Genomic DNA, 22,076 nt, shown 5'->3' on the forward strand with positions numbered 1-22,076 from the left:
GCTGGGAGCTGCTCCCTTCCAAGACAGCTAATTGAAAATACATTGAGACCATTATTAATAATTACAAGGTAGCCGTTGTTCAGCAGGGGAGAGCGGTGTGGGATGGGCATACAGCGTGTTCTCCCTTGCCACTCTTTAGCTGGACCTGGATGGGTGGGGAGTGTGAATGCCGAGATCTGGTGAGCCAAGCTGGGAGGACCCCTACTATTGCCTCCCCGACTCCTTCAGTCTTTCCTAGGCTCCCAATGGATGCCAAGGAAACGGGGAGACTGAGAGAGGAGCTGAACGCAAACCGGATTCTGGGACAGAGGAAGGTGAAGGGGGAAGCCTGCCTCCCGTAATGGTTTACTCCCTTCACCCTACAGCCTCCTGCGGGCTGAGCCCATCACGTGCCCTCGGGAAGGGTGCAAGGTCCAGCCGGGCAGGGGCCGCGGAGGCGAGGGGTGGCCGCCTGCTGCAAAATGAGGCGCCTGTTCTTCCTCCTCGGTGTCCTGCAGCTCCTTGGTGAGTGCGCCCAGGGCTCGGCCACCGTGGCGAGCAGGGGTGACCGCTGGGTGACTTCCCCATTTCGGGTGGGCTCTTGGCAGTCGTGTTTTGGAGCAGAGTTGCGGGCTCTGTCACTTAAAAGCGTTTCTGCAAGGGAAACGAGAAAAGGCATTTCCAACCGGACAGAGCTGAATGAATGAGGCAGGGGAATGAGGCTGGGATAGCCGTATGGTGCCTGCTGTTCCTCTCATTTGAAGTCAGCAGCGCTGCGCCGCAGGACACGCTCCCTGTTGAATATGTATGTCGCTTTGATGTTCGAGGACTGCGCTTCCCGGGAGACAGGGCTGATTAAATAGCAGACTGATATTTCCAGGGCTGGGGAGGGTGCAGGAATGCACCAGAGCTGCTGCACGGGGCAAAAGGCTTTGCACCAGGAGATTAACCTTCGGCCGAAGGAGATGCCGCGGCAGCCGGGTGGGATGCAGGGCCATCTCCGCGGTGTGAGCTCTCGACACAGCGACCTGCAGCTGTGGGACATGAGGCGTGTGTGCGATGGGGCTGGCTGAGCCTTTTGGCTGGAGCTTTAACCTCTCCATTCCCTCGCTTCCCTGGCCGGGAGGGTTGTGACTCAATCCCAGCAGAGACAGAACAACTTGCCCTTACCATCCAGGTGCTTTGTCCTTTCTTAAAGTCTTTTTGACTCTGAGCCAGCAAGGTGTTTGTGCTTACAACACTGCAAGCAGCTGCTTGGCCCCTGTTCTTACCGCTGTTAACGTCTTTTCCCCTCTCAGTGACTTTTAAAGAGGACACGGGAGGGGTCTGTTTGATCTGCCTGAGGGATCCTTCAGGCAGCTGAAGTGGTGGCCACAGACCGGTGTGACGCTGGGGGAGCCCCTCTGCACCTTGCACCTGGGCCCCAGCCCCATTTCCTACATTAGGACTTGCATTCTGGTTAAAAATACATTGTTTCCTGTTCATCTGGAGATGGCTACCTACAGCAAATGGTCTCAGCAGAGCCCCTGGCAGAATTAGACAGAGCAAATTACACCCCAAGGCGATCGTTGTGTGCTGATAACATCTCTGCAGCCACATCCCTCCCCATCATTTATTAATCTTGAGTCACAGAATATTCTGAGTTGGAAGGGATACATTTGGAGTAGCCGGGCCCTGGCTTTCTGCAAGGCACCTCCCTCCATCAGCTAGAGTCATCCAGAACCCCCCTCCCTCCCCAGGCTGGGCTGGGGTTCCCTGTAACCCCTCTCCACCCCATCTCTAGTGCCCCAGTCCTCTCCGCCACTGGCTTTTTACATATTTTGTTATTTAGTGGGTCTCTCTCCTACAGAAAATATGATCTATAATAAAGGTAAAGGATTTTTTTTTGTTTGGTCTGTTATTTTTTTTCTCAGTCTCATAACTCACTTGCCTGAAGCCATTTAATTCAGGCTGCAGGAGATTTATCTTCAGCTGAATGTGCATTCTCCAGCCAAGCCTGGGCAATGACAGGTTATGAGGCTGCTCTGCCGTGCTCGTGCCAAGAGGGCAGGTCAGAGTGAAAACCCCCTCTGCTGTGTCCTGTCCCTGGCCAGCAGGTTCATCTCTGGTACCCATGGGCAGGGCTGCCACCATCCCAGCAAACACCATGGGGAAAATCCCTGTTTTCCAACCTGTCGATGCCTCAGGCTGCAAGACACCACTGAATCCTCCCCCCGCAGCCCCAAACATCTGTTTTTTGTGCTACATGTCCCATAGCAAATGTCATTTCTCCTCTTGCCCTGTCCTCATGGTCCTGCCAGTCCTGTGTGCCCGCTTGCTACCTACTGGAAACCAAAGGCTGAGGAATCTCTACTTATTTAATTAGTCTGAGTGACAACAAAATCCACTGCAAGGATTGCTTAACTACCAAGTGTATGTTATTCTTGCCCTTTGCCTGCAGGACACTTTACTGCCTTCCCTCTACCTGCCAAGTATTTGTCCCTCTTCCTATCTGGGTGGGTAAAAACCACCACCCAGCCAAAAAAAAAATCCCCTATGAAGAGAAGGGCTGTGACTGCTCAGCTGGGAAAGTGCAGGAACTGATGTTGGGTGGAAAATCCCCAAATCTGGCCCAAATAGGCCAAGCCATCCTAAAGCACATCCCAGAGAGGGTTCCCAGTGGCTCCCGTGGACTGGATTACCCTGATTTCTCTACTCCTCCCAGCTGCTGCTGCTGCCGTGTACAAGCAGTGGATCCCCAACACCAATTTTGAAACCGCCTCCAACTGGGATAAAGGCAGAGTCCCCTGTGCCAGAGACGTGGTTCACTTTGAGAAGGACAAGGTATTGGACATTTTAGATTTATTTTATTTTTTTGCAGAACATCATTGGGCATTGGAAAAGCACTTCACTTGACAGGGCAAAGCACCCTTTTATTTTTGCTTTTCTTACAGGTCGTCTCAGTCTTCGTCAGGTCTCCCTATGCGCTGACGGACATGGTAAGGCAGTGGGCAGGGGTACCAGAGGGTGGGTGAGGGCAGGGCCAGTGCTCGAGCTCTGCCAGCTGGTGGCACATTCCCCTCTCCCCCTCTCCATAGAATCACAGAATTGTTTGGGTTGGAAGGGACCTTCAAGATCATCCAGTTCCAACCCCACTGCCACGGGCAGGGACAACTTCCACTAGACCAGGTTGCTCAAAGCCCCATCTACTTCCTCGTGAGGGGAAGAGGAGGGGCAGACACTGATCTCTTCTCTGTGACAGGACCCAAGGGAATGGCCTGAATTTGTGTCAGGGGAGATTTAGCTTGGATATTAGAAAAAGATTCTTTACTCAGAGGGTGGTTGGGCACTGGAACAGGCTCCCCAAGGAAGTGGTCACAGCACCAAGACTGAGTTCAAGAAAAACTTCCATGGATGGAGCATCCACAGCTTCTCTGGGCAACCTGTTCCAGTGCCTCATCACCCTCACAGTAAAGAATTTCTTTCTAATACCTAATGTAAACCTGTCCTCTTCCAGTTTAAAGTCATTCTGTGGACTTTGACATTTTGCTCCGTGGTCCAGCCAGACCAAGATGCCTCAGCTGGGGCAGGGGACGGGAGTCCCACAGCAACCAGGGTTTCTCTGTAGCATGGAATCAAAGGCGGTTTCTGGGGTTTTTTTCTTTTTTTTTTTTTTTGTGGTGGTGTTTGGTTTTTTAATTGGGGGAGATGGGGGAGAGCACCCCAACTCCCCATTTCACTTGAAAGAAATTAATTTTTCTTCCCCAAAGAAGGGGTAAAACTCCCTCCATGGGATGGAGACCTTGGCATTAGTTGGCTGAGGAGCACCAGCCCACCACATTGCCGACACAGAGCAGGCACTAGCCCCAGGCAGAGGCTAAGTGAAGCTGACACCAAAATACCTTGAAAGGAAAACAAACTGTTCTGGGAAATCCCAAAATGTTGCTTGAGAAATTTTATTTCAAGTGCCATTGGGTCTTATATTTTTCTGCAGCAATATTAGCTTGGCTGTAGCAGGACGGGTGCAACACCCTGCTGAAATATATGTGTTGAGTGAGATAAGACTGGGGGGAGTCTCACCTCAGAGGGGTTTCTGAGTAACCTGGTTTCCCCCCAGAAGAGGAGTCCTGCCCAGAGCAGGCTGACAGGCAGAAATGAAAGCATGGAGTCTCAGTCTCCATGGTTCAGAGGGTAAAATTTCACAGGGAGGAATTAAAGGGAAAAGCAAACTCACTGCCCCCACACACCAGTGGGGGATGGGTCACCAGTGAGCCCTCTCCCAGTGCTGGGACAGCAAGAGATGGGCTGGATCCTGTTTGCAAAACCTCCTTCCCTGGACAGCATGAGCTTGGGGACGAGTTTTCTCTCTTGGTTTCAGGGCAGCTTTGCTCTTTTATCGGCCATTAAATCCGAAGGAGCCCTTGAAATTTATGTGGTGTAATTTGTTCAGGCTGTCTATGCCACTAATAGTTTTGATGCTTTAATAACACCATGTGCCACGTTTAATGCCTCTACAAATATTTGGAGGAGATACTTTATTTATATGGCATTTTAAATATGAATTTTTGAAGGAAAGGATATACTGGGGAAATACGTACAAATATAATGTAATAAATGATGTGGAATTTACCCAGAGAAGAAAAGAGCAAAATACCACTCTAGTAGATTTTATTTTACTTACAGATGAATGTATAATATTTCTAAAGTACTTTCATCAGAGGCCTGCAAAGTGCATAATTGCAGAGCAGCGTTAGTCATTATGGCTGAGCCTTCCACAGCCAAGCTGGAGAGCGGAGCTGAGCAGCCCCACAGCTTCCCAAGGAGAGGGAGACCAACAAACCTTCGCACAACACAAAATGACACCCACGGCTGTGCTGGCTGTCCGCTGGCTGCTCAGGTGGATGGTTCCCATCATGACTGAGTGATGTGTCAGGCTGCTGGAGTGACCCCCAACTCATCCCAATCAAAGGATCCAGAGTGCTTGCGGGAGTCCCTGGGGACCCTCTGCTGCCCTGGGGTTTCCCTGGGTCCCTGCTGCTGGCAGGCAGCTGCACAGGCTCCAGGGTTCCAATGAATTTTATAGTCCCACTGCTGTGCAGGTGGAGAGGACTGCTGGGGGATCCATGAGGGAATAAAGCATGGCACAGGCTGTGAGGGCACCATTCCCCTCCTCTACCAGATTGCACTGCAGGTGAGCAGCCAAGCTTGTCTCTAGCTATAACCTGTACTGCAGCTCACACCTTCCTTCTGAGCGTCACCACTCCAGCGATTCCCTGTGAACTGTCCCTGCTGTGAACTGTCCCTGCATGTTTCTTAGTGCGGTGGTTAATATTTCCTCTTAATTTCAGCTCAGGCACTTCCCTCCCGTGCACTGCTGTGCTCTGCTGTCACCAGGTGATACAGGGACTGCCAAGGTTAGGGATGAAAAAGGCATGAAACCCAGCACCTGAGCAGGGCTGCCACTCATGTGGATGGCATGAAATTTGGCAACCAGCTGGTTAGAAAATGAATTGGTCATGAGGCCTTTTGCGGGGAGGCTGGACTGCACCTGTTCGGCTGCCGGCCACGCGCGCTGGAGCATTAATCACTTAAATCAGCAAGAATACATTAAGCTTTAGAGTCGCCATGGAGATGCTATACAGCCTTTGGCCAAAAAAAAAGGAGAGTGTTGTTTGCTATAGTAGCGCAGGAGGAAATTCACGGCTGAAGAGGGATTGGGCTCTCATTGACTTTCATGAGGACAGTGCCTGCTGTGGCAAACGTAGGGAAGGGTGCTCAGTGCTGATGCCCTGCCAGTGGAGGGGCAGCATGAGATCTCCCATCTCAACTCCTCACTGAGGAGTGGGATCTAGAGTGCTAGGGGGTCCTCATGTGCCACCATCACTTCCCTCCTAGACATTTATGTGAAAGCTTGCCTCTGTACAGTGAGCCCTCCAGCTCTCCTCCCCATCCATCTCGTGTGGGGAGCAGCTGAGTGCTGGGAGATGCTTTCTTGGGAGGAGGCCAGGCTGTTGGGGCAGGGAGCCCACTTCCCTGCTCAGACCCATTGATTGCCCAGTTCAATGGTTATTTGAAGTTTCAAGTGGGTCCCTAATTCAGCCACACACTAAATACAAATCCAGCTTAAGCGTAAGTGGCTTTGGAGCACAACCATTGTGATTAGGCTGGATTTTCTATGGTAGTTAGCTGCTTAAAGATGCAGATCTGTATTTAGCCAGCTTTTGGAGGTGCCTGGGAGTAGTTGTGTGAAAAAGATGGACATGGAGGTGGAGGTGGTGCTGCCTTATGTGGGTGCTCCAGGGCAAGGCAGGCTTTGGCTTTGCTTGTCTCCCTAACAGGGGAGAGGGGCTCCTGTGAGGGGTTTGGACCCTCTTGCTACGGCTGTACTTTGCTTCCAAAGAGAGCCAGGCCAGGGCATGGCTGCAGCTGTGGGCCTGGTGTTTGCCCCAATAATGCCAGCCCTGGTGCAGTTTGTGCCGAAGCCAGCCAGCACTAAAGTGCAGGCCAGGGATGGATGATGCTGCTTCTATTTTTGGGGTTGCAGGAGTCGGATTTAGTCACGTGGCAGAGCAGCCTTGCTCAGTCCATATGATGCCAGGGTCAGGGCACTGGCTGGGGCTATTCAGCAGTGCTGACATCACCTTTCCAGCTCTGCCCCATCCCTGAGCTCCGTTGTGGGATGGCAGCTGCCCATACTCCCTCCCTGCCTGCCTGGCAAGGGGCTGCAAGCTTGGGTGAGGGTTGGAGGTGTGCGGGGCACTGGGGTCTGACCACGGACTCCTCCCCCAGCCTTATATTTTTAGCTGCCTAATTGTGAGAGCAGAATGTACTCAGCTTTGCTGCAGGATGCTCCTGCTCGGTTCCTGGCAGAGATTGATCTTGAAATGCCAATTGCTCTCCAGGGGCACCGGCTCTAATGAATTGCCATAGTTTGTGCTCGTCCCAGCCACCGGCGCTCCCTCCCCCACCACTTCCCAGACAGCAGGGTAATAAGACACTCAGGAAAGGGATTATTTTTCCTTCTCCTGAGATGAAGGTAAAATATTTCAGGGGAGTGCATGTGTGTGCGCATATGTGCCAGCACGTTAATTCCAAGCCTGAATCTTGCAGTCTTTCCTCCATCAGCATTCACAGTGAAGGTGTGCCCTAGAAAAGGAGTGTGGTGAAATAGTCTTTTACAGTCATCTCCACGAGTTTATTTGCTCCTTCTAGGCTGGTCTCCAGCAGGCGAAGTTATTAAAGTCTGTGATGAGTGGAGCAGCTTGCCGGCATCCCGGGCTGTAGTGGATGCTGGGTCTGGCTGGGCAGATGCTCCATGGACCATCTGCCCTCCCTTCATTGCTGGGCATGGCTACCCTGCCCACACCTCAAGCCTTGCTGGAGTCAGAAGAGGTCTGGTGGGCATCGCCCACCACTGCTGATGGGTCTCACGGAGAGGAGCACCAGCTCCTGTGCTCTGGTCTGGGCCACACCAGCCAGTGCTTCATGGGGATACAGACTGCATTTCTTACCTGGCTTCCTTGGGATGCTAAAGCCTCATTTCTCAGGGGACCATGTGCCTGGGCAAGGAGATCTTTGTGCGGTGAGATGCTAGTCCAGCAGCAGGGTCTTGGGGTGGATGGAGGTCATCCTGCCTTGCTGACCCCTCTCGCAGGGGATCTGGATTAGCTGGTGTGGGACTGGGGGCCATGGTGGGGCCAGGCTGGCTCTGGGGACGTGAGGTGGCATGTGTGGCTGGGAGGAAGAACAGCATCCTGAGGATGCAGGTGGAAAAGCTTCATGTGGGCAAGAAAGCAAACAAATGAACCCTCAGTAATAAACTGAAGAAATACTGCTGCCAGCAAGCCCCTGGCAATGCTTCAGAAATGTCAAAGGGATTCACCTGTGGGTTATTCTGGCCCTGTGCCTTTCCAGGGCTGTCAGCCAGCAGCTGGGATACCACCCAGGCACCACCACCAGCTGTGCTGAGGCCTCCAGCCCCAGTGGGAATTGGGAAAATCCCTGCTATTCCCACCTGTGGGAGCACCTGCCTGCTGCCATCCATGGGCTGCCGCTGTCCCAGCAGAGCAGGACTGGGAAAGATGATATGGAAATAATTTCCCTGGTGCATCATTGCCTTTGGTGGGCTATGGTGCTCCACGTTGGAGCAATAACCCACTCGCATCCTACCCCAGTGATGTTTTTCAGTGGAATGCCACCAGCACCAACCCCCGACCTGCTCCTGGGCTGGGTGCCAGGTGAGGGGTTGTACCTGGGGGCCCGATGGCTACTGACCTGCTGGTGCAGCCGTGGATGCAGCACTGCAGAGCCCAGTGTGCACAGGCAGTCTTGGTGTTGCATGGTGGGGATGGTGGCACCATCTCACCTGAGCAAGGAATTAAAATACATTGATGCTGCAAATCGGGGCAAGGCCAGGGGAAGAACTGGCTGCAATCATGAGCGTGGCTCACCCAGGTTCAAAACAAGTGCTGCATTTTTCCTATGCTGATGGTGGTTACATCCCAGTTACAGTGCTGCTGCCAGTCGTCTCAGTCCAATACTTGTGACTTGAGTGAAGCCAGGATGTGCTGCAGGCTGGTTCAAGGCCACCCACTTGAAAAGCCATCTCTCAGGCCTTTGCTATTTTTTTCTTTCACATTTCATTTTCCCCTATGCGTTGGATTCCTTCTCAGTGGTGAAATCCTGGGGCTGGGCCAAGAGCCACATGGGGTCCTTCTTTTTTTTTTTTTTTTTCTGAATTTGATAAGAAAAATGATGACTGTGTTTCAGTTGTCATTACACTTGATAACGATGACCAAGGAGATAAGTGATTTACCAGTATCAGGGATGGGAAATGACTAATGGGACTCTAAGCACTGGCCATATTAATGGCCCTGGAGTACAGGTTGGCAGGAGGAAGGGAAAGCAGATGAAACTGCTTTTTGGCCTCAGTCCATTGGTACCTGTCATTGCTCAGTTCAAAATGTACTTGGAAAGTGGCCCAACCTATATGCAATTTCTATACTAAACTCCCAAAGGTAGAAAGCCACTGCCCAACCAGAGTCTCCATTTGTCCTCTGCAGCGAGCCAAGATGCTTAACTTCTGTTAGGAAAAGAAAAAAGGCAAATTATTTACAAAAAAGCGTTGGACGATGGAGCCGGTTCTGAAACGCTGCCCAGTGGTGTGAATCTCAGGGAGGGCTGGTGGTGGATGAGCAGCACAGCTGCCTCACTGGGCATGGAGCCATAGCTCTGGGGACCAGCCCCAGAAATTCCTGTGACGAACCAGTACGGGGCTCTTCCTGCACTTCACCTTTCTGGAAATGTGGTGACTCCGTCCCATCTCGCATTGTGTTGAGCTGCATCTTAATTCCAGGGTTGGTGCTTGCAGTGTTTGGGCACTCCCTGAGTGCGGAGGGACACCGTGTGTGCTCACTCTCATTTCCCTGCCACACTCACACTCATGTGAACAGCGTCCTCTGGGCTTGGGAAGTCCAGCCAGCCTGGGGTTTTGTCCTTGGTGGTGGAGGGGGATCTCCAGGGGTAACTGGAGAAGCTGCATCTTCTCCTGAGAGCCTGGAGGCCAACGTCTCCAGAGCACAGGTGCAGCAAGTGTGGGGCAGGTTTGGCACGAGGCATTTTCTCCCCGTGGGCAGGACTGGTGCCATGTGCTACTAGCCCTGTGTCTGCCATCACCCCATCCAGACCCACTCGCCCTCCCAAGCACATGCAGGAGGGGCAACACCGTGGTTGATCGTGGGACCAGAGTTGTGCATATGTGTGTGCACATGTGTGCATCCCTAACTGAGCAAGTCTACCTCATCTCCTTTCTTACCACACTGAACTCAGCCCCACTATGTGAATCCTTGATGCGTTTTCCTCCCCCCTGGTTAGTTTGTGAAGATCTGAATGAACAATGCCCTGAAGCCAAAAGCTCGTCGTGTCCTGCGTGGCCACCACAGGGAGTTTGGGAAGTTCTGATGCACAGCCATAGTCAAAGTGTTTGGTAACTACAGGGAAGAGAGCTGTCAGGCAGGCAGGAGTGAGATTAGGGACTTCCCAACCCAGCAGTCTTGATCCAGCCACAACACTCACAGACGCCAACTTCTGCAGCCTGGGAAAGCAAGAGGAGGCCAGTCATGGTCCTGCTGTGTAACCATCTTCCTCACCAGCTTCCTGATTTTCCTTCTTCCACCCAAAGATCTCTGCAGCTTTGGGGCTGAGTGCCCTGAGCTGACTGCTGTGAAGAGCTGGTACCCCGTGTTGGTGAAAGAATCCACTGCATCCCATCCAAACCCCCACTCTGAGCAGCTCAGATGGACCCCAGCAGCCAGCTGGCCACCCTTCCTGCTTGCCCCCCTGTTGTGCACAGCAGGGTGCCAGACTGCAAAGTGGGCAAAAGGCAGTGGTGAGGGGCTCCAGTCTGAAATGGCCCGGGGAGTCTGGGAGGAGGGACTTGACTGGCAGTGCTACTCGTACTGCCCTGGGTATAGATGTCAGCTCTGTCTCCCACCACTCCTGTGTGCGCTTACAGGAAAACAAGCCAGGGCACTTGAAGTACAGCATCTTGTGACAGAAGCTGGTAGCATTGCCCTCACCCAGCTCAAAGCAGGCCAAGTCCTGAGCCTCAGAACTTCACTAGACATTGCTTTTTTATCTGCAGCTAGAGGGCATGTTGCCATTCATATCCTGGCAGACCTTTCAGCCTGTTTCAGTGCTTTAGTTTTGGAAAAATTTGCTTTACTCAGGAGTAACAGAAGTTCAGAGAACAAGATGGCAGGACACGTGCTATGGTCTGATGGAGCAGTGTCCATAGGCAAAGGCTTCTTCCTGGCTGGTAGGAGACCCCACACCCTTGGGGCACATGTTGCCCAGACCTCAGCTAGTCACAGTGCCATCCCCTCTTGTCCAGCCCAACGTCCCGTTGCTGGGTCTGAAGCAGACAGTGCAGAGAAGCACTTCAGGGCTCTTGGTGGCAGCCACTCTCTGCTCTCCATCCTGGCTTCTCATGGTTCCTGAACTAAGAGGGGGACCTGGGCTATGACCTTCAAAACACCACATCACCAAGAAACTAAATTTCTAAAGGCCTGCCTACAGTTTGGGGGTGAGGAGCTTTTTGCCATGTCTACCTCCCCCATTCCTTCCCCATAGTGGTCCCTGAGTGGGACAGAGCATCCTCAGGAAAGACTGCCCCAAGGACACAGAGCTAGCTATCACAGCCACCCGCAGCAGTCAGTCATAAGTCTTGCTTTCTCTAACCTGCATACATATTTAAAGACCAATTAAGTAGATGAAACCTTAAAATCCCATTTAACGTGTTTCTGCCTGAGCACAGGACCCAGTACTTTGGCATAATGCAGTCCTGGAGGGCTTCCAGCCGCTGTCTGGGGAGTGATGCTTAAACCCTGGATAGGCTGAGTTAGAGAAGAGAGCCTTGAACATCACTCACTCAAAAATATTGGGGGAAAACATGACTTTCTCTCTGGTAATTTCTAGCTGTAAAATAAAATGGGGTGGGCTGAATAACCTGTGTGCTGTGAATGAGTCACCTGACTTGATCATTTGCCAGGGCCTGTCCTGGAGTTGGCAGTGCTGGCTGGTGACCCAGGTGGCCACAGTTACTTGCCAAAAAGGTTCTCATGGCAGAGGTGTGCCTGTTGAGGTCTGTCTGTGGCCAGACTGAAGCCAGGCCAGTATCATGATCCTGACTACTTGCTGGTGTTGTCCTACCCAACAAGAAGAGGGTATAGCTATGGCAAGCTGCTCCAAATGCTGCTGTGTACTTTCTTTAGGTTGTGCTGAGTGCCAGGTCACTAGCTGTCATGGCACCAAGAACAGCTTGGGCTCCTGAGTTATGTTTTGTGGGGCAAGCACAGCCCCTGGAGGTGGAAATGCATTAAGTGAGGGGACCTCTGGCACTTGCAGAGTAAGGTTGAGTTTTTCATGGTGTACCAATGTATAAATCCAATTCCTGAGCTGCTGGGAGTGTGTGCAAGAGGAGGAAGAAGCTGTCAAAAGAGCTTACTTTGCTTTTTCCTTGTTCTTGCTTCACTGAATGCTTCATGCTTTTCTATGTCGTGGAAGATAACATCAAACCGCCTCTCCCCATCACAGCGTCCCCATCTGTAAAACTGGGAACTGATCCTTTCCCATTTACATGGGGCAAGGCGAGGGTGGCTCCTGATGACTGTAAAGTGCCTCAGAGACTGGGGGTGTAATAGGCAGCCTAGTAATTAGCACTGTTATTTGATTACAAGCCTGGGTGGCTGGCAGCGGGACCACACAGTAACACTCTGAATCCCTCCATCTAGTACCTGCCCCGGAACGGAGAATTCGTGCTGGCAGCTGGTGCAGGATTCACAGCTTTCGATGGCAGCTGGGATCCAGGATGTGACTCAGGTATTTTGTGCCCAGACCAGTCACCCCATCAGCCCGTGATTAATCATGCAGATTCAGCCTCAACACTTCTACAAAGGTCTTTGCTGTCCCACCTCAGAGCAAAGTGAATCATTCCTCTTCAATACTTACCTTTTCTTTGATGACCTCCCTCGTATCAGATCTTTTTTTCCTGCTAGATCACCTGTCTTCTAAAAAAGTAATTATAGTAGGGAAGCCTTTGAAGTTGTAGCAGAGAGGCAAATATTGTTTGTATTTTACCTTGCCTATTAGGCATGTAGCCACATCAAAGCCCTTATTTTCTTTGCCACAGTGTTTCCAAAGAAAACTGGTTAGGAGCTACACACTGGTGAGCCAAGCCACAGCCATTGCAGCGAGCTGGCCTTTGGCCCCAAACACATCCTTCTCTCACCTTTCAGCCTCCAGCCCATGGCTGAGACAGCACATTTGTGTCACTGGTGCCCATTATTAGTCTGAAAGCTGTTTTATGGGGAGATGTATTTTGGGTACTTAAGAGCTACCTCATGCTTTCAGTGACAAGTAACTTTTTAGTTCCCCTGCAGGAAAGGTAGAGTCCAAGCAGAGACACTGTGCCTGCACTCTGACTGGCAAAAAAAAATGAGAAAAAAGAGAGAAAAAGCCCAAATGGGTCTTCCCAGAGGAAGGACTGTAGCATAAGACCAGAGCCACTCTGAAATCCTTCATCCCTCTCATTTTTCTGTTTGTCCCCCAGCAGGGATGCTCTGGCAGCTGTGCCTTGCACTGGGCTTTTCCTGCTGACCATGTGCTGCTCCCCTGAAATCAGCAGGCATTTACTGGAGCAACTTTCAAAAATGGACTTTTTTAAAGCATGATTTTAAAATTAATGCAAAAAATTCAGTCACTAAGCCCCTGCATGCTGGCTGAATTGGCAAAGGTTCAGCTGCTGGGAAGGGTGAGAAAGAAGCAGGCACTGAATGATGAGACTAACCTGCAGGGAAATGGTTAATGATCAAATAATTAATGGTTAAATGGGGCATTTGTTTTGGGGTTGCCTGCTGCAGGGAACAGGGCTTGTCACGTTTCTCTAGGCCTGCCAGGCTGCTGGGAAATTGGGACATGAATTATCATACCCATTTTTATCAGGTTTAACTGTTACTCAGTATTCAGGCAGCTGTTTTCCTCCTTAACCAGAAGGGTGAGCTTTAAAGAAGGGGGGGAAAGAATGTTCTGTGGTATCTGGGGCTGGAGGCCTGCAGCCAGACAGGGGTTTCGGGCTGAGACCCCAGCCCTGAGTGCTGGGAAGCTTTGCCGAGCTCCAGGAAGTGCCTGCAGAGGCTGACTGTGAGGGTCGTGGCAGGGCCAGCCCATAGGGTGAGATCCTCTGCTTCGGGCCAGACAGTGCCTGGTTTTACCAACTCAGATGCATCTGTGGGAGCTTTGGCTTTGGGTTTGGGTCGTGCTCAGCCTTTCCCATTGCCTTGCCAGGTGGAACAGTGAGGTTCACTGATGCTGAGCAGCACTCATGGTTTGACCCCACGCTGTGGCAGGATGTGTTTTCCAGCGGGGAGCTCAAGCCGAGTGGGCGCATGTTTTCCGTGGATGAGGAACGTGTCCCGTGCCGCTATGACGATGTTATCTTCCCGGCCGAAACCTCCTTCCGCGTAAACACCGACTCATCACAGCAAGTGATTCACCTCCGCAGCATCTCTGTCATGGGCCAGGTAAGATGGGGATGGTGAGAAACTGGCTCGACGCCTTCTCACCACAGCCCCAAAGTAGGTCAGGAGAGGAGGGACCAGCAGGGATGGAGGAGCAGCACTATGTGGGGAGATGGGGTGCTCCTCTGGGGATGCAGCTTCACGGGCTGCTGCTTCTGTGGATGGCCTCAGTGGCTTTCTTCTTTGACTGGTTTGTTATCGCCTCCCTCCCTGCATTGTGGGAGCACAGGCTGTCTTACTATTCATATTAAAAACAAGGGCCAATGTGCACAGGTCAAACCACCAGCAAATGGCATCTTCTCTGGCGCCCAGGGGCTGCTCCCTTCCCAGGCACATGTCTGCAGCCGTGCTGCTCAGGGACCCTCTGGGGACACCGCCCTCCTGCCCCCGACCTTAACATGGCCCGTGGCTCAGCGATCATCTACCAGCTTTAACTTCAGTGCTGCTCTTTAACTGATTGGAGGGATAATTATAGAAGCGCTGGCAGCTTGCTGTGCTTCAGCCCGGGAATCAGGCTCACGACGAACCCCATCCATCCCTGGTCGGAGGAGCAGAAGATCACAGGCGCTGCAGTGGTAAACACAGGCTCCTTCCAGGAGTGGGAGATGCGTCAGGCATTTCATAAGTTATTTATTATTTCTACTGCTGTGCTGGCTGGGATCTGCCATTTCGGGGCCAGGCCTTAGGTAGCTGCTTTTTGGCTAATAGACTCGGTGCCAGGCAGGTGCAGGCAAGTCTGAACAAGGCAGCACCCCAGCAGAGCTCACCTCAGGCACATGTAGCCCCAGGGATGCAGAGGTGGATGCTCTTGGTTGCTCAGTGATGCTGGTCCTGCTGATGCCTGGGGAATACTCCACGGCACATCATACCCCCGAGGGACCACTGCTGGCTGTCCCTCTGGGCAGAGGCTGCTGCTGAGCAGTGAGATGGAAGGAGAAGGTGCTTTTTATGATTATAGCATTTTTCCTAAAAACTGACCTTATAAACTTATATCCTTTGGTATCCCGCCCACTCCATGCTCTGTGTTGGCTGTTTTCACCCCAGGGCCTGAGAAGTCTGCCTGTATTGCTAGGGCATGGATATGCTTCCTGTGGAAGAGAGTAGGTGAGGGAATTACCAGTGGCTTGGCAGGATGAGGCTGGTCAGTCCAGCTCAGCCTTCGCTAATGCCAAGCCCATGGAAATGTTTCCGAGATGAAAGGAAAACAGTTCAGATCCAGCCCCTTCCTCCCAGTAGTGAAAATCTGGTAACTTGAATTCTCTGGGCCAGGAGAAAGATGAAAACCAAAAGGAAAAAAAGGCCCAGTCATGTAATCGTCATTTCTTTTTGGTTTTAGAGAGAATTTTTCTGTTGGTCCAGTGGAAAAGCTGGAATAGGTGTATTGGCAGGGTTTTCCTGCTGCATCACTGCCTGCAGTGGGGCTGCCCAATGATGGCCGTCAGATATGACACCAGGTGTCCCAGCGGCACCTGGGGACAGCACTGGGACCTGCCCTGGGATACTCACCTGCTTTGCTGCTCTTCCCTGCCCAGGAGCTGAGCACCCCAGAGGCCTGGGCTGGGTACCTGCAGGGCCCCTCTGCCCCGCTGCAGTTTCACGGCAATGGCACTCTCCAGGTGACAGGGACTGGCTGTCCCGACAAGTCCGGCTGTGTCTGTGGGAATGCCCCGGTGAGTCTTCCCTTTTCCGTTTTGGGGGATACCGGTGCCATTTGTGGGGTGGGGACTGACGCTGCCCTGCTCTCCTCTAGGATGGCCCCCGCATCTGCGCAGCCCTGCTCAGGGCATCGGGGAAGCAGTGCCCAGTGCCAGTGTGCCAGAGCCCTTTGCAGCCCCTTGGCCACTGCTGTGGGGTCTGTGGTGAGTGGGGGACATGGCCCTATTCCTCCTCCCTGCCAGCTGCCCCAGCTCCCTTCCCCTGGTTCCGTGGGGGAAAGTTGGGTGCAGGGGGTGCTGCTGGTCACAGGCTGAAGTTTTGCTGTATCGCTGCTCCCAAGGGTCTCATCTGCAGGTCCCGTCGTGCCACCCTCCCAGCAGATCTCCCTGAAGCATCATCCTGGCTTTTGGGAGCCTGTTCTGAGGTGCAGGCCTTTGTCCCTGCCTCTGGTTTATCTTGCCAGGATGTCACAGCTTGTCAAGCTAATAGGGCTCTGCAGCAGAAAACACTCAGAGGAAATGCAGCCTTTTCCAGTCTTATGTCAGCTTCCCAACAGCCAGCTTGTTTCATTTCATTTAAAATAAAAACATGTAGATTGACAGTGTTTTCTCTGCAATGGGTGCTCCTCCATTAATCCACGTGAAAGGTTGCTAAGGGAAATTTTTCATGCACAATTGTACCTGGATACTTGGTATCTCATATTTGGTATATCATACCAAATTCATTAAAATGGCACCATATGTTTCTCCAACATGCTCCTAAAAGCAGAGCCCCTTACAGCCTTTGGGACAATTTCATATTTCAACAAATGTTTACTTGCATTTTTTTCCAAGGAAAGTATTTTTCTCCATGACCTGCAGTGCAGTGGTACAGGGAGCACAGTTGTTTCATCCTCTGAGCCTTCCCTCCAAAGGGTAGCGCTGCTGAATCACAGTCTTGTGTCCCCAAAACCAGGTATATGCAGAGTTTCCCAGAGGGATACAGAAGAGAAAGCTTTCCAGGGAAATTTTCTCTTCAGAATATAATGGAAGCCAAAAGACTGTCATCAAAGCCAGTTGACAAAAACACCAGGAAGGGAAGGAGAGGTTTCTTTCTGAGCCCAGTCAGACCATTTGCATAGAGATGCTGAGGGGTCTCAGTGCCACTCGTGGCAGCCAGAGCTGTGCTGCCATCACAGCTCTCTGCCCAGACTTGGTGACAATTTGATTTCTGTTTGTTTTTGGGCTGCAGGGGCCACCATCAACCTGGATTTCACTCCTGATTTTGACCTCCAGAAGTACCAGGACAGATTGGTCCAAGAGTTGCTGAGCCAGGTACATAAGGCTGCTGGATCAGGAGGGGCTAATGAAACCACAAGTCACTGGCCACATCTTCCAGTGCTGGTGGGACTGTCTGGGGGGGGGGGGCATGTGGTCCCAGTGATGCCAGGGGTTTGGGCTCACTCCCCCCCACCCTGTAGGACCCACAGCCCACATTTGACCTCTGGGGTGTGCCAGTTGTGGGGGCTGGGTCCTTTTCTCCCCACCACAGCCACACTGTCCTGCTCACTGCAGGGCAGGAACAGCTGCCAGTGTGCAGATGTGGAAGGATGCTTGCTGGGTGAGGCTTGCTGGAAACCCTGCCCTAGAAAACACAGGTCCAGTTTAGATAACATGGGAGGTCAGTGCATGCAGCTGGGATCATGCAAACCTGCAGCAGGGCATCCTGTGACAAGCAGGCAAGCACTGGGTGGGTAACTGGCACTGGTCAGCACTCAGATGCTCTACAAGGCATCACTCCTTGCTGCTGCTTGTCAGACACAACATGACATCCCTCCTCCTTGCCAGGGGCTGCCAGGGGAGGGGTTGTGCTCTGAGTTGCACTGGGAGGATCGATACCAAAGTATTGCTCTATTGATCCACAGCTGAAAGCCAGCTGCCTGCCACACATCTTAATACAGCTTTTAATGGGTGTGATACACGAAATTGCTTTCTCAGCATGCTCACCTCCATGGAGGCACACTGCATGCTGGGTGCTGGTCACAGCTTGGGAGAGAGGGGACATAGGAGCCTCTCATTTGGGAAATGCAATGGCACCGCAGTAACAGGATGGCAGTTCTGGGATGGGGCTCACATGAAGATTCAGGTGGGCCTTGCAGCTGTACCCATAGTGGCTGCCTGGAGAGGTGACTAATTTCTGCCTCCAGTCTCATGGGCTGTATGTCTCCTTGTGTTTTAAAAAGCCCAAGTACACTGGAGTGCAGATGGCCATATCCAAGGTGCACAAAGCACAGACCTTCCTGGGCATCGTATCCCGGAGCTCCACTCCTCTCATCCAAATCGTGCTGATTGATGACAGGGCAGGAGCACAGACCGGCACCGCTGCGGAGCAGCTGGCAGGAGACATCATCGAGGACGTGGCACAGCACGGTAATGCCCCTGTCCTCCTTGGCAGGTCCCCTGCAGGTACATCCTTAGAGACATCCAAATCCCACTGGACATGTGGGCTGCTGGCAGGGAATAAGAAGCTCTGGAAAGCAGTGGGTCAGGATGCATTCCACATCTCCAGGCAACCTGTCTTCGCAACTGACCGCTTTTTCAGTAAAACAGTTTTTTCTTATATTTAAGTGAAATTTACTGTATTTCAATATCTGCCCATTGCCTCTTGCCCTGGTGGCACTGGGCTCCTCTGAGAAAAGCCTGGCTCAGTGCTCCAGCTGTGTCTCGCCAGGGCAGAGCAGAGTGGAAGGGTCACCTCCCTTGGCCTGCTGTCAGCTCTCCTCATGCAGCCTGGGATACCACTGTGCTTCCCTGCCATGTCTGACCATGACCAGCTTGGTGCCGGCCAGGATCCCCAGGTCCCTCTCAGCCAGAATGCTGTATGTGGAGGCAGCCATAGAAGCTGGCAGATGCTGATGGGCATGTAGGTCACAGCCAGGGGACCTGGTGGTCATTGTATGGGCTTGTTCCTGTTGAGTCCATCCACCTGTATATCCCATCCCCAGGGAAAGGTGATCAACCATGAGAGCAGTGCCAGACCCAACTGATGGCTCCTTCTGCCCTGGCTAGGAGTGGGTGTGGGGATGTGTTACCCTGTACAGTCCTCACTCCTGTTTCTTCCTGCCCTTTCCCAGGTGAAGCGCTTGGCATTTCAAGTGGCAAAATGGAAGTGGCCACTGGCAGCAATTTCAGCGGGCAAAGGGGGAGCCACACATTGAGCAGGATCACAGCGGGGACGGTCACGGGGCTACTCTTCGGTCTCATGTTCCTTGGAGGGATCCTCTTTCTCTACAGAAAGGGAAAGCTAAGGTAGGGATGGGGCTTCTGCCAGCAGCATATAGTCAGGCTGCTTCTGCTTCGAGGCAGCTGTCACCCCAGGCTGTCCTTCCAGCTGGTCTGGCACACAGGGGCACACAGTGTTGCCCAAAGCTCCTGCAGTGATGGGCATGGCCAGGCAATCTGCTACACCCAACATTACTGGTTCATAGAATTACAGCATGGTTTGGGCTGGAAGGGACCTTAAAGATCATCTAGTTCCCACAGCCCTGCCATGGGCAGGGATGCTGTCCACTAGACCAGGTTGTTCAAAGCACCTTGAGGTATTGAACTCCTCTAGGGATGAAGCATTCACAATATCTCTGGGCAACCTGTTCCAGTGCCTCACCATCCCCAGAGTAAAGAATTTCTTCCTAATGTCTAATCTAAACCTGCTCTCCGTCAGTTTAAAACTGTTGTTCCTGTTCCTTGTGGTTTACTGGAGGAGAAGTGACTGAAAGGCACTTTGGCACTCTTGGACTGGTACTTCAGTCTCATCCATGTCTGGGAAGAATTGCTTCTTGTCATGGTAGGGTGTGCCCTGGTGACAGCAGGGCTGCTGCAGCTCAGATGGAGCTCTGCTGGTCATGGTGCCTAGTGACATCTCCTGTTTCTTGGCACCATTAGTTTGCAGCCCTGCTACGGTGTGGAGGACTGAAACTGCCAGCTGCTAAATAGAAATGCATCAAAGTAATGCAAAACACTTGTCCCACAGCTTCATAACCGTGAAAGGGGGTGACAGCATCATCCAAAACCAAATGCAGCTTCCGGTGCATTAGTTGTTCATACAGCATGGAGTATGGAGTGCAGGTCCCAGCAGAGGGGTGGTGGGTGCACAGCACCTGACTGCACTACAACTGGAAGCCAGTCGGAAATACCCCTTCTCCACCACCTTTTTCCCTCATAGCTTGAAAACGAGCTCTGGCAGTGATCAGGGTATTCCAGAAGTGCCCATGGCAGTTGCTGGGGCACTGCTCCTCCTTTGTGCACTCACCTTCACGTGGAGGGTTTTGCAGGGTTTATTGTCTGCCTGCTGAGCCACTGTGGCTTGTCTCACCCATCTGTGGGCAAGTGGGGTTGACCTTATACATTTAATAACCAGGGGACAGGAACTGCTGAAATTTGCGTGTGCAAAGTGCACCTGTCTGCCAGGGGATGCTGAGCTCCCCAGTGCTGGGGTTGGCCATGTTACAGAGTCACAAGACAGGTTGTTTCTTCCCTCTTGGTTCCTCCACTGGGATTTTCTCACCATGCAGCAGTGGCCCTGGCCAGGGAGCTTGCCCTGCCACTTGGCACGTGCTGACGTGATATTTCCTAGCAGTAAACCCGCGCCTTCATTTAATTTCTAAATAAAACTCCCAGACCCATAATTGCTACTTGATGATTTATCTTTCACTGACACTTCTTTGGATGCTGGACAGGCCTTTGAAACCAGCACCGTCAGCAGAAGGAGGGAAGTTCTTGTAGCTACAGGAGACAGAGCTGAACCTGGGAATGTCCCCGGTCGACCCACTCCTGGTGTGTGTCACTGGGTGGCTCCAGGGCAGGGCCCTTTTGGGTAGTGTTGTCAAAAGCATTGTGGAGGCATCTGACACCAGCAGGGATGCTGCAAATTAGTCATGAGTCTCTGGAAGCCTGTGAGCAGAGTCTGCTTCCATGCAGCAGAGCCGTCCTGACCACCAGGGAACCAGGGAATTCAGCTTATTTCCACCAAAAAGGGCCTGGCACAGCTTCCCTGCGGGTAGCACAGCTCCTGAGGTCATGTGTGTGGACCTGCTGCTGAGCCCACCTGCAGCAGGTGCCCAGTGCAAGGGAGGATGCACCAGGTTTGGGACCCCTAGGCTAGGAGTAGTGAAGAAAATAACACAAGTAGTGATGGTGATTAAGATGATGAAAACGTGATAAAAGCAATGATAATTAGCACTTGATGAGATTGCAGTGGGAACAGGTGTCAGCTCTGTGGCAATTCATTTTAGGCCATAGGGAGGGAGTGATGGCTCCAAAGGGAAGCCTGTGCTAGAGTTGTCTCCCTCTGCAAACTCTTTCCTCCAGAGTGCAGGTCCCAGACCTCCAAGCTTAATGGTTTCTGCTGGATATGGCAGCTTTTCCCTGGAAAGGGCACAAACATCCCATTTCAAAGTCAGCCTGACACTTTCCCCCTGTATTTTCCCATCCACCTCTCGAAGATGCAGGGTTTCAGCTGGGGGAGCTGCTGGGCTGGGAGGGATGTGGGTGGGTAATGCCCAGATCTCTCCCCAGGTTGCCTGCCCTGCGCACCTCCCGGCCCTGGGACAGACTGGAGGACCCGGTGTCCCCTGCACCAGCCAGTGACAAAGGCTTTGATAACCCCATGTTCAACGTGGTGAGTCACCACTACCAGGGACACTGGGATGCTTGGGGTCATGGGCAGGATTGGTGTGGGGCCCCAGCCAGGACAGTCTTGAGTGCCAGTTGGGGTTCATCTGGCAGGGGTCCTCCTTTCCCCAGGCCAGGAGGTGTTTGTGGGGTGTTCCCATCTTCCCCCAGGTCACCAGCCTCTCAACTGCTGTAGGGACTCAGCACTGGGTGAGTTTTGCCAAGGGTTTTGCTTCCCTTCCCCATGGGTTGTTTTTTCCTCCCTTACTGTTGCAGGAGCCCCCAAGTGCTGACCCTGGAGAGGAGACACCCAAAGATCTCCAGGTCTTCTACCTCAACCCTCTGTATGATGCAAGTGAGACGGAGACCTGATGGTGTGGACTCATGCTGGGGGCAGACACCACTTCCATGGGGACACCACCACCTCTCCAGGCCTCACAGCCCCTCACATAGCTCCTGGTGGGATCTAAGCCAGAAGCAGATCCCACCTGAATAAAAGTGTCCATGCAGTGAAGGAAAACATAGCAAACCTTTCCTGTTGGAGCTCAGGCATATGGACATGGCCTCCCTGGTGTTACTTCTGGGTTTTAAAGTGTATTTTTTAGGTATCAGTTCTTTTTAGACAGTTCAACATTGAGATTTGAGTCTCAGGTGGTATCCAGGGCAGTTGGAGTCTAGCTCAGCATCCTGTGCTTTAGCCAGCACTGTGCTGGATTTGCTCAGGGCACACAGCAGGTTG

General features: G+C 52.4%; 1 protein-coding gene across 1 annotated transcript; it reads left to right on the forward strand.

Annotated features, from left to right (window-relative positions):
- Positions 1-371: 371 nt before the first annotated feature.
- Positions 372-21,857, forward strand: AMN (amnion associated transmembrane protein). Its single transcript, XM_032692298.1, has 12 exons — positions 372-504; positions 2,684-2,802; positions 2,913-2,957; positions 12,249-12,336; positions 13,801-14,036; positions 15,566-15,703; positions 15,784-15,892; positions 16,920-17,002; positions 17,911-18,097; positions 18,802-18,976; positions 21,242-21,344; positions 21,614-21,857. The coding sequence occupies exons 1-12, from the start codon at positions 462-464 to the stop codon at positions 21,707-21,709; spliced, it is 1,422 nt and encodes a 473-aa protein (XP_032548189.1). The 5' UTR covers positions 372-461; the 3' UTR covers positions 21,710-21,857.
- Positions 21,858-22,076: the final 219 nt, after the last annotated feature.

This window comes from Chiroxiphia lanceolata, chromosome 6 (assembly GCF_009829145.1).
Source record: "Chiroxiphia lanceolata isolate bChiLan1 chromosome 6, bChiLan1.pri, whole genome shotgun sequence".
NCBI lineage: Eukaryota > Metazoa > Chordata > Aves > Passeriformes > Pipridae > Chiroxiphia > Chiroxiphia lanceolata.

What these genes read in the sequence shown, in the direction of transcription:
- AMN (XM_032692298.1), top strand. Translation starts at nt 462, where the DNA reads ATGAGGCGCCTGTTCTTCCTCCTCGGTGTCCTGCAGCTCCTTG. An exon ending in CGGTGTCCTGCAGCTCCTTG is followed by an intron (nt 505 to 2,683) that starts GTGAGTGCGCCC and finishes TACTCCTCCCAG; the next exon opens with CTGCTGCTGCTGCCGTGTAC. An exon ending in TTCACTTTGAGAAGGACAAG is followed by an intron (nt 2,803 to 2,912) that starts GTATTGGACATT and finishes CTTTTCTTACAG; the next exon opens with GTCGTCTCAGTCTTCGTCAG.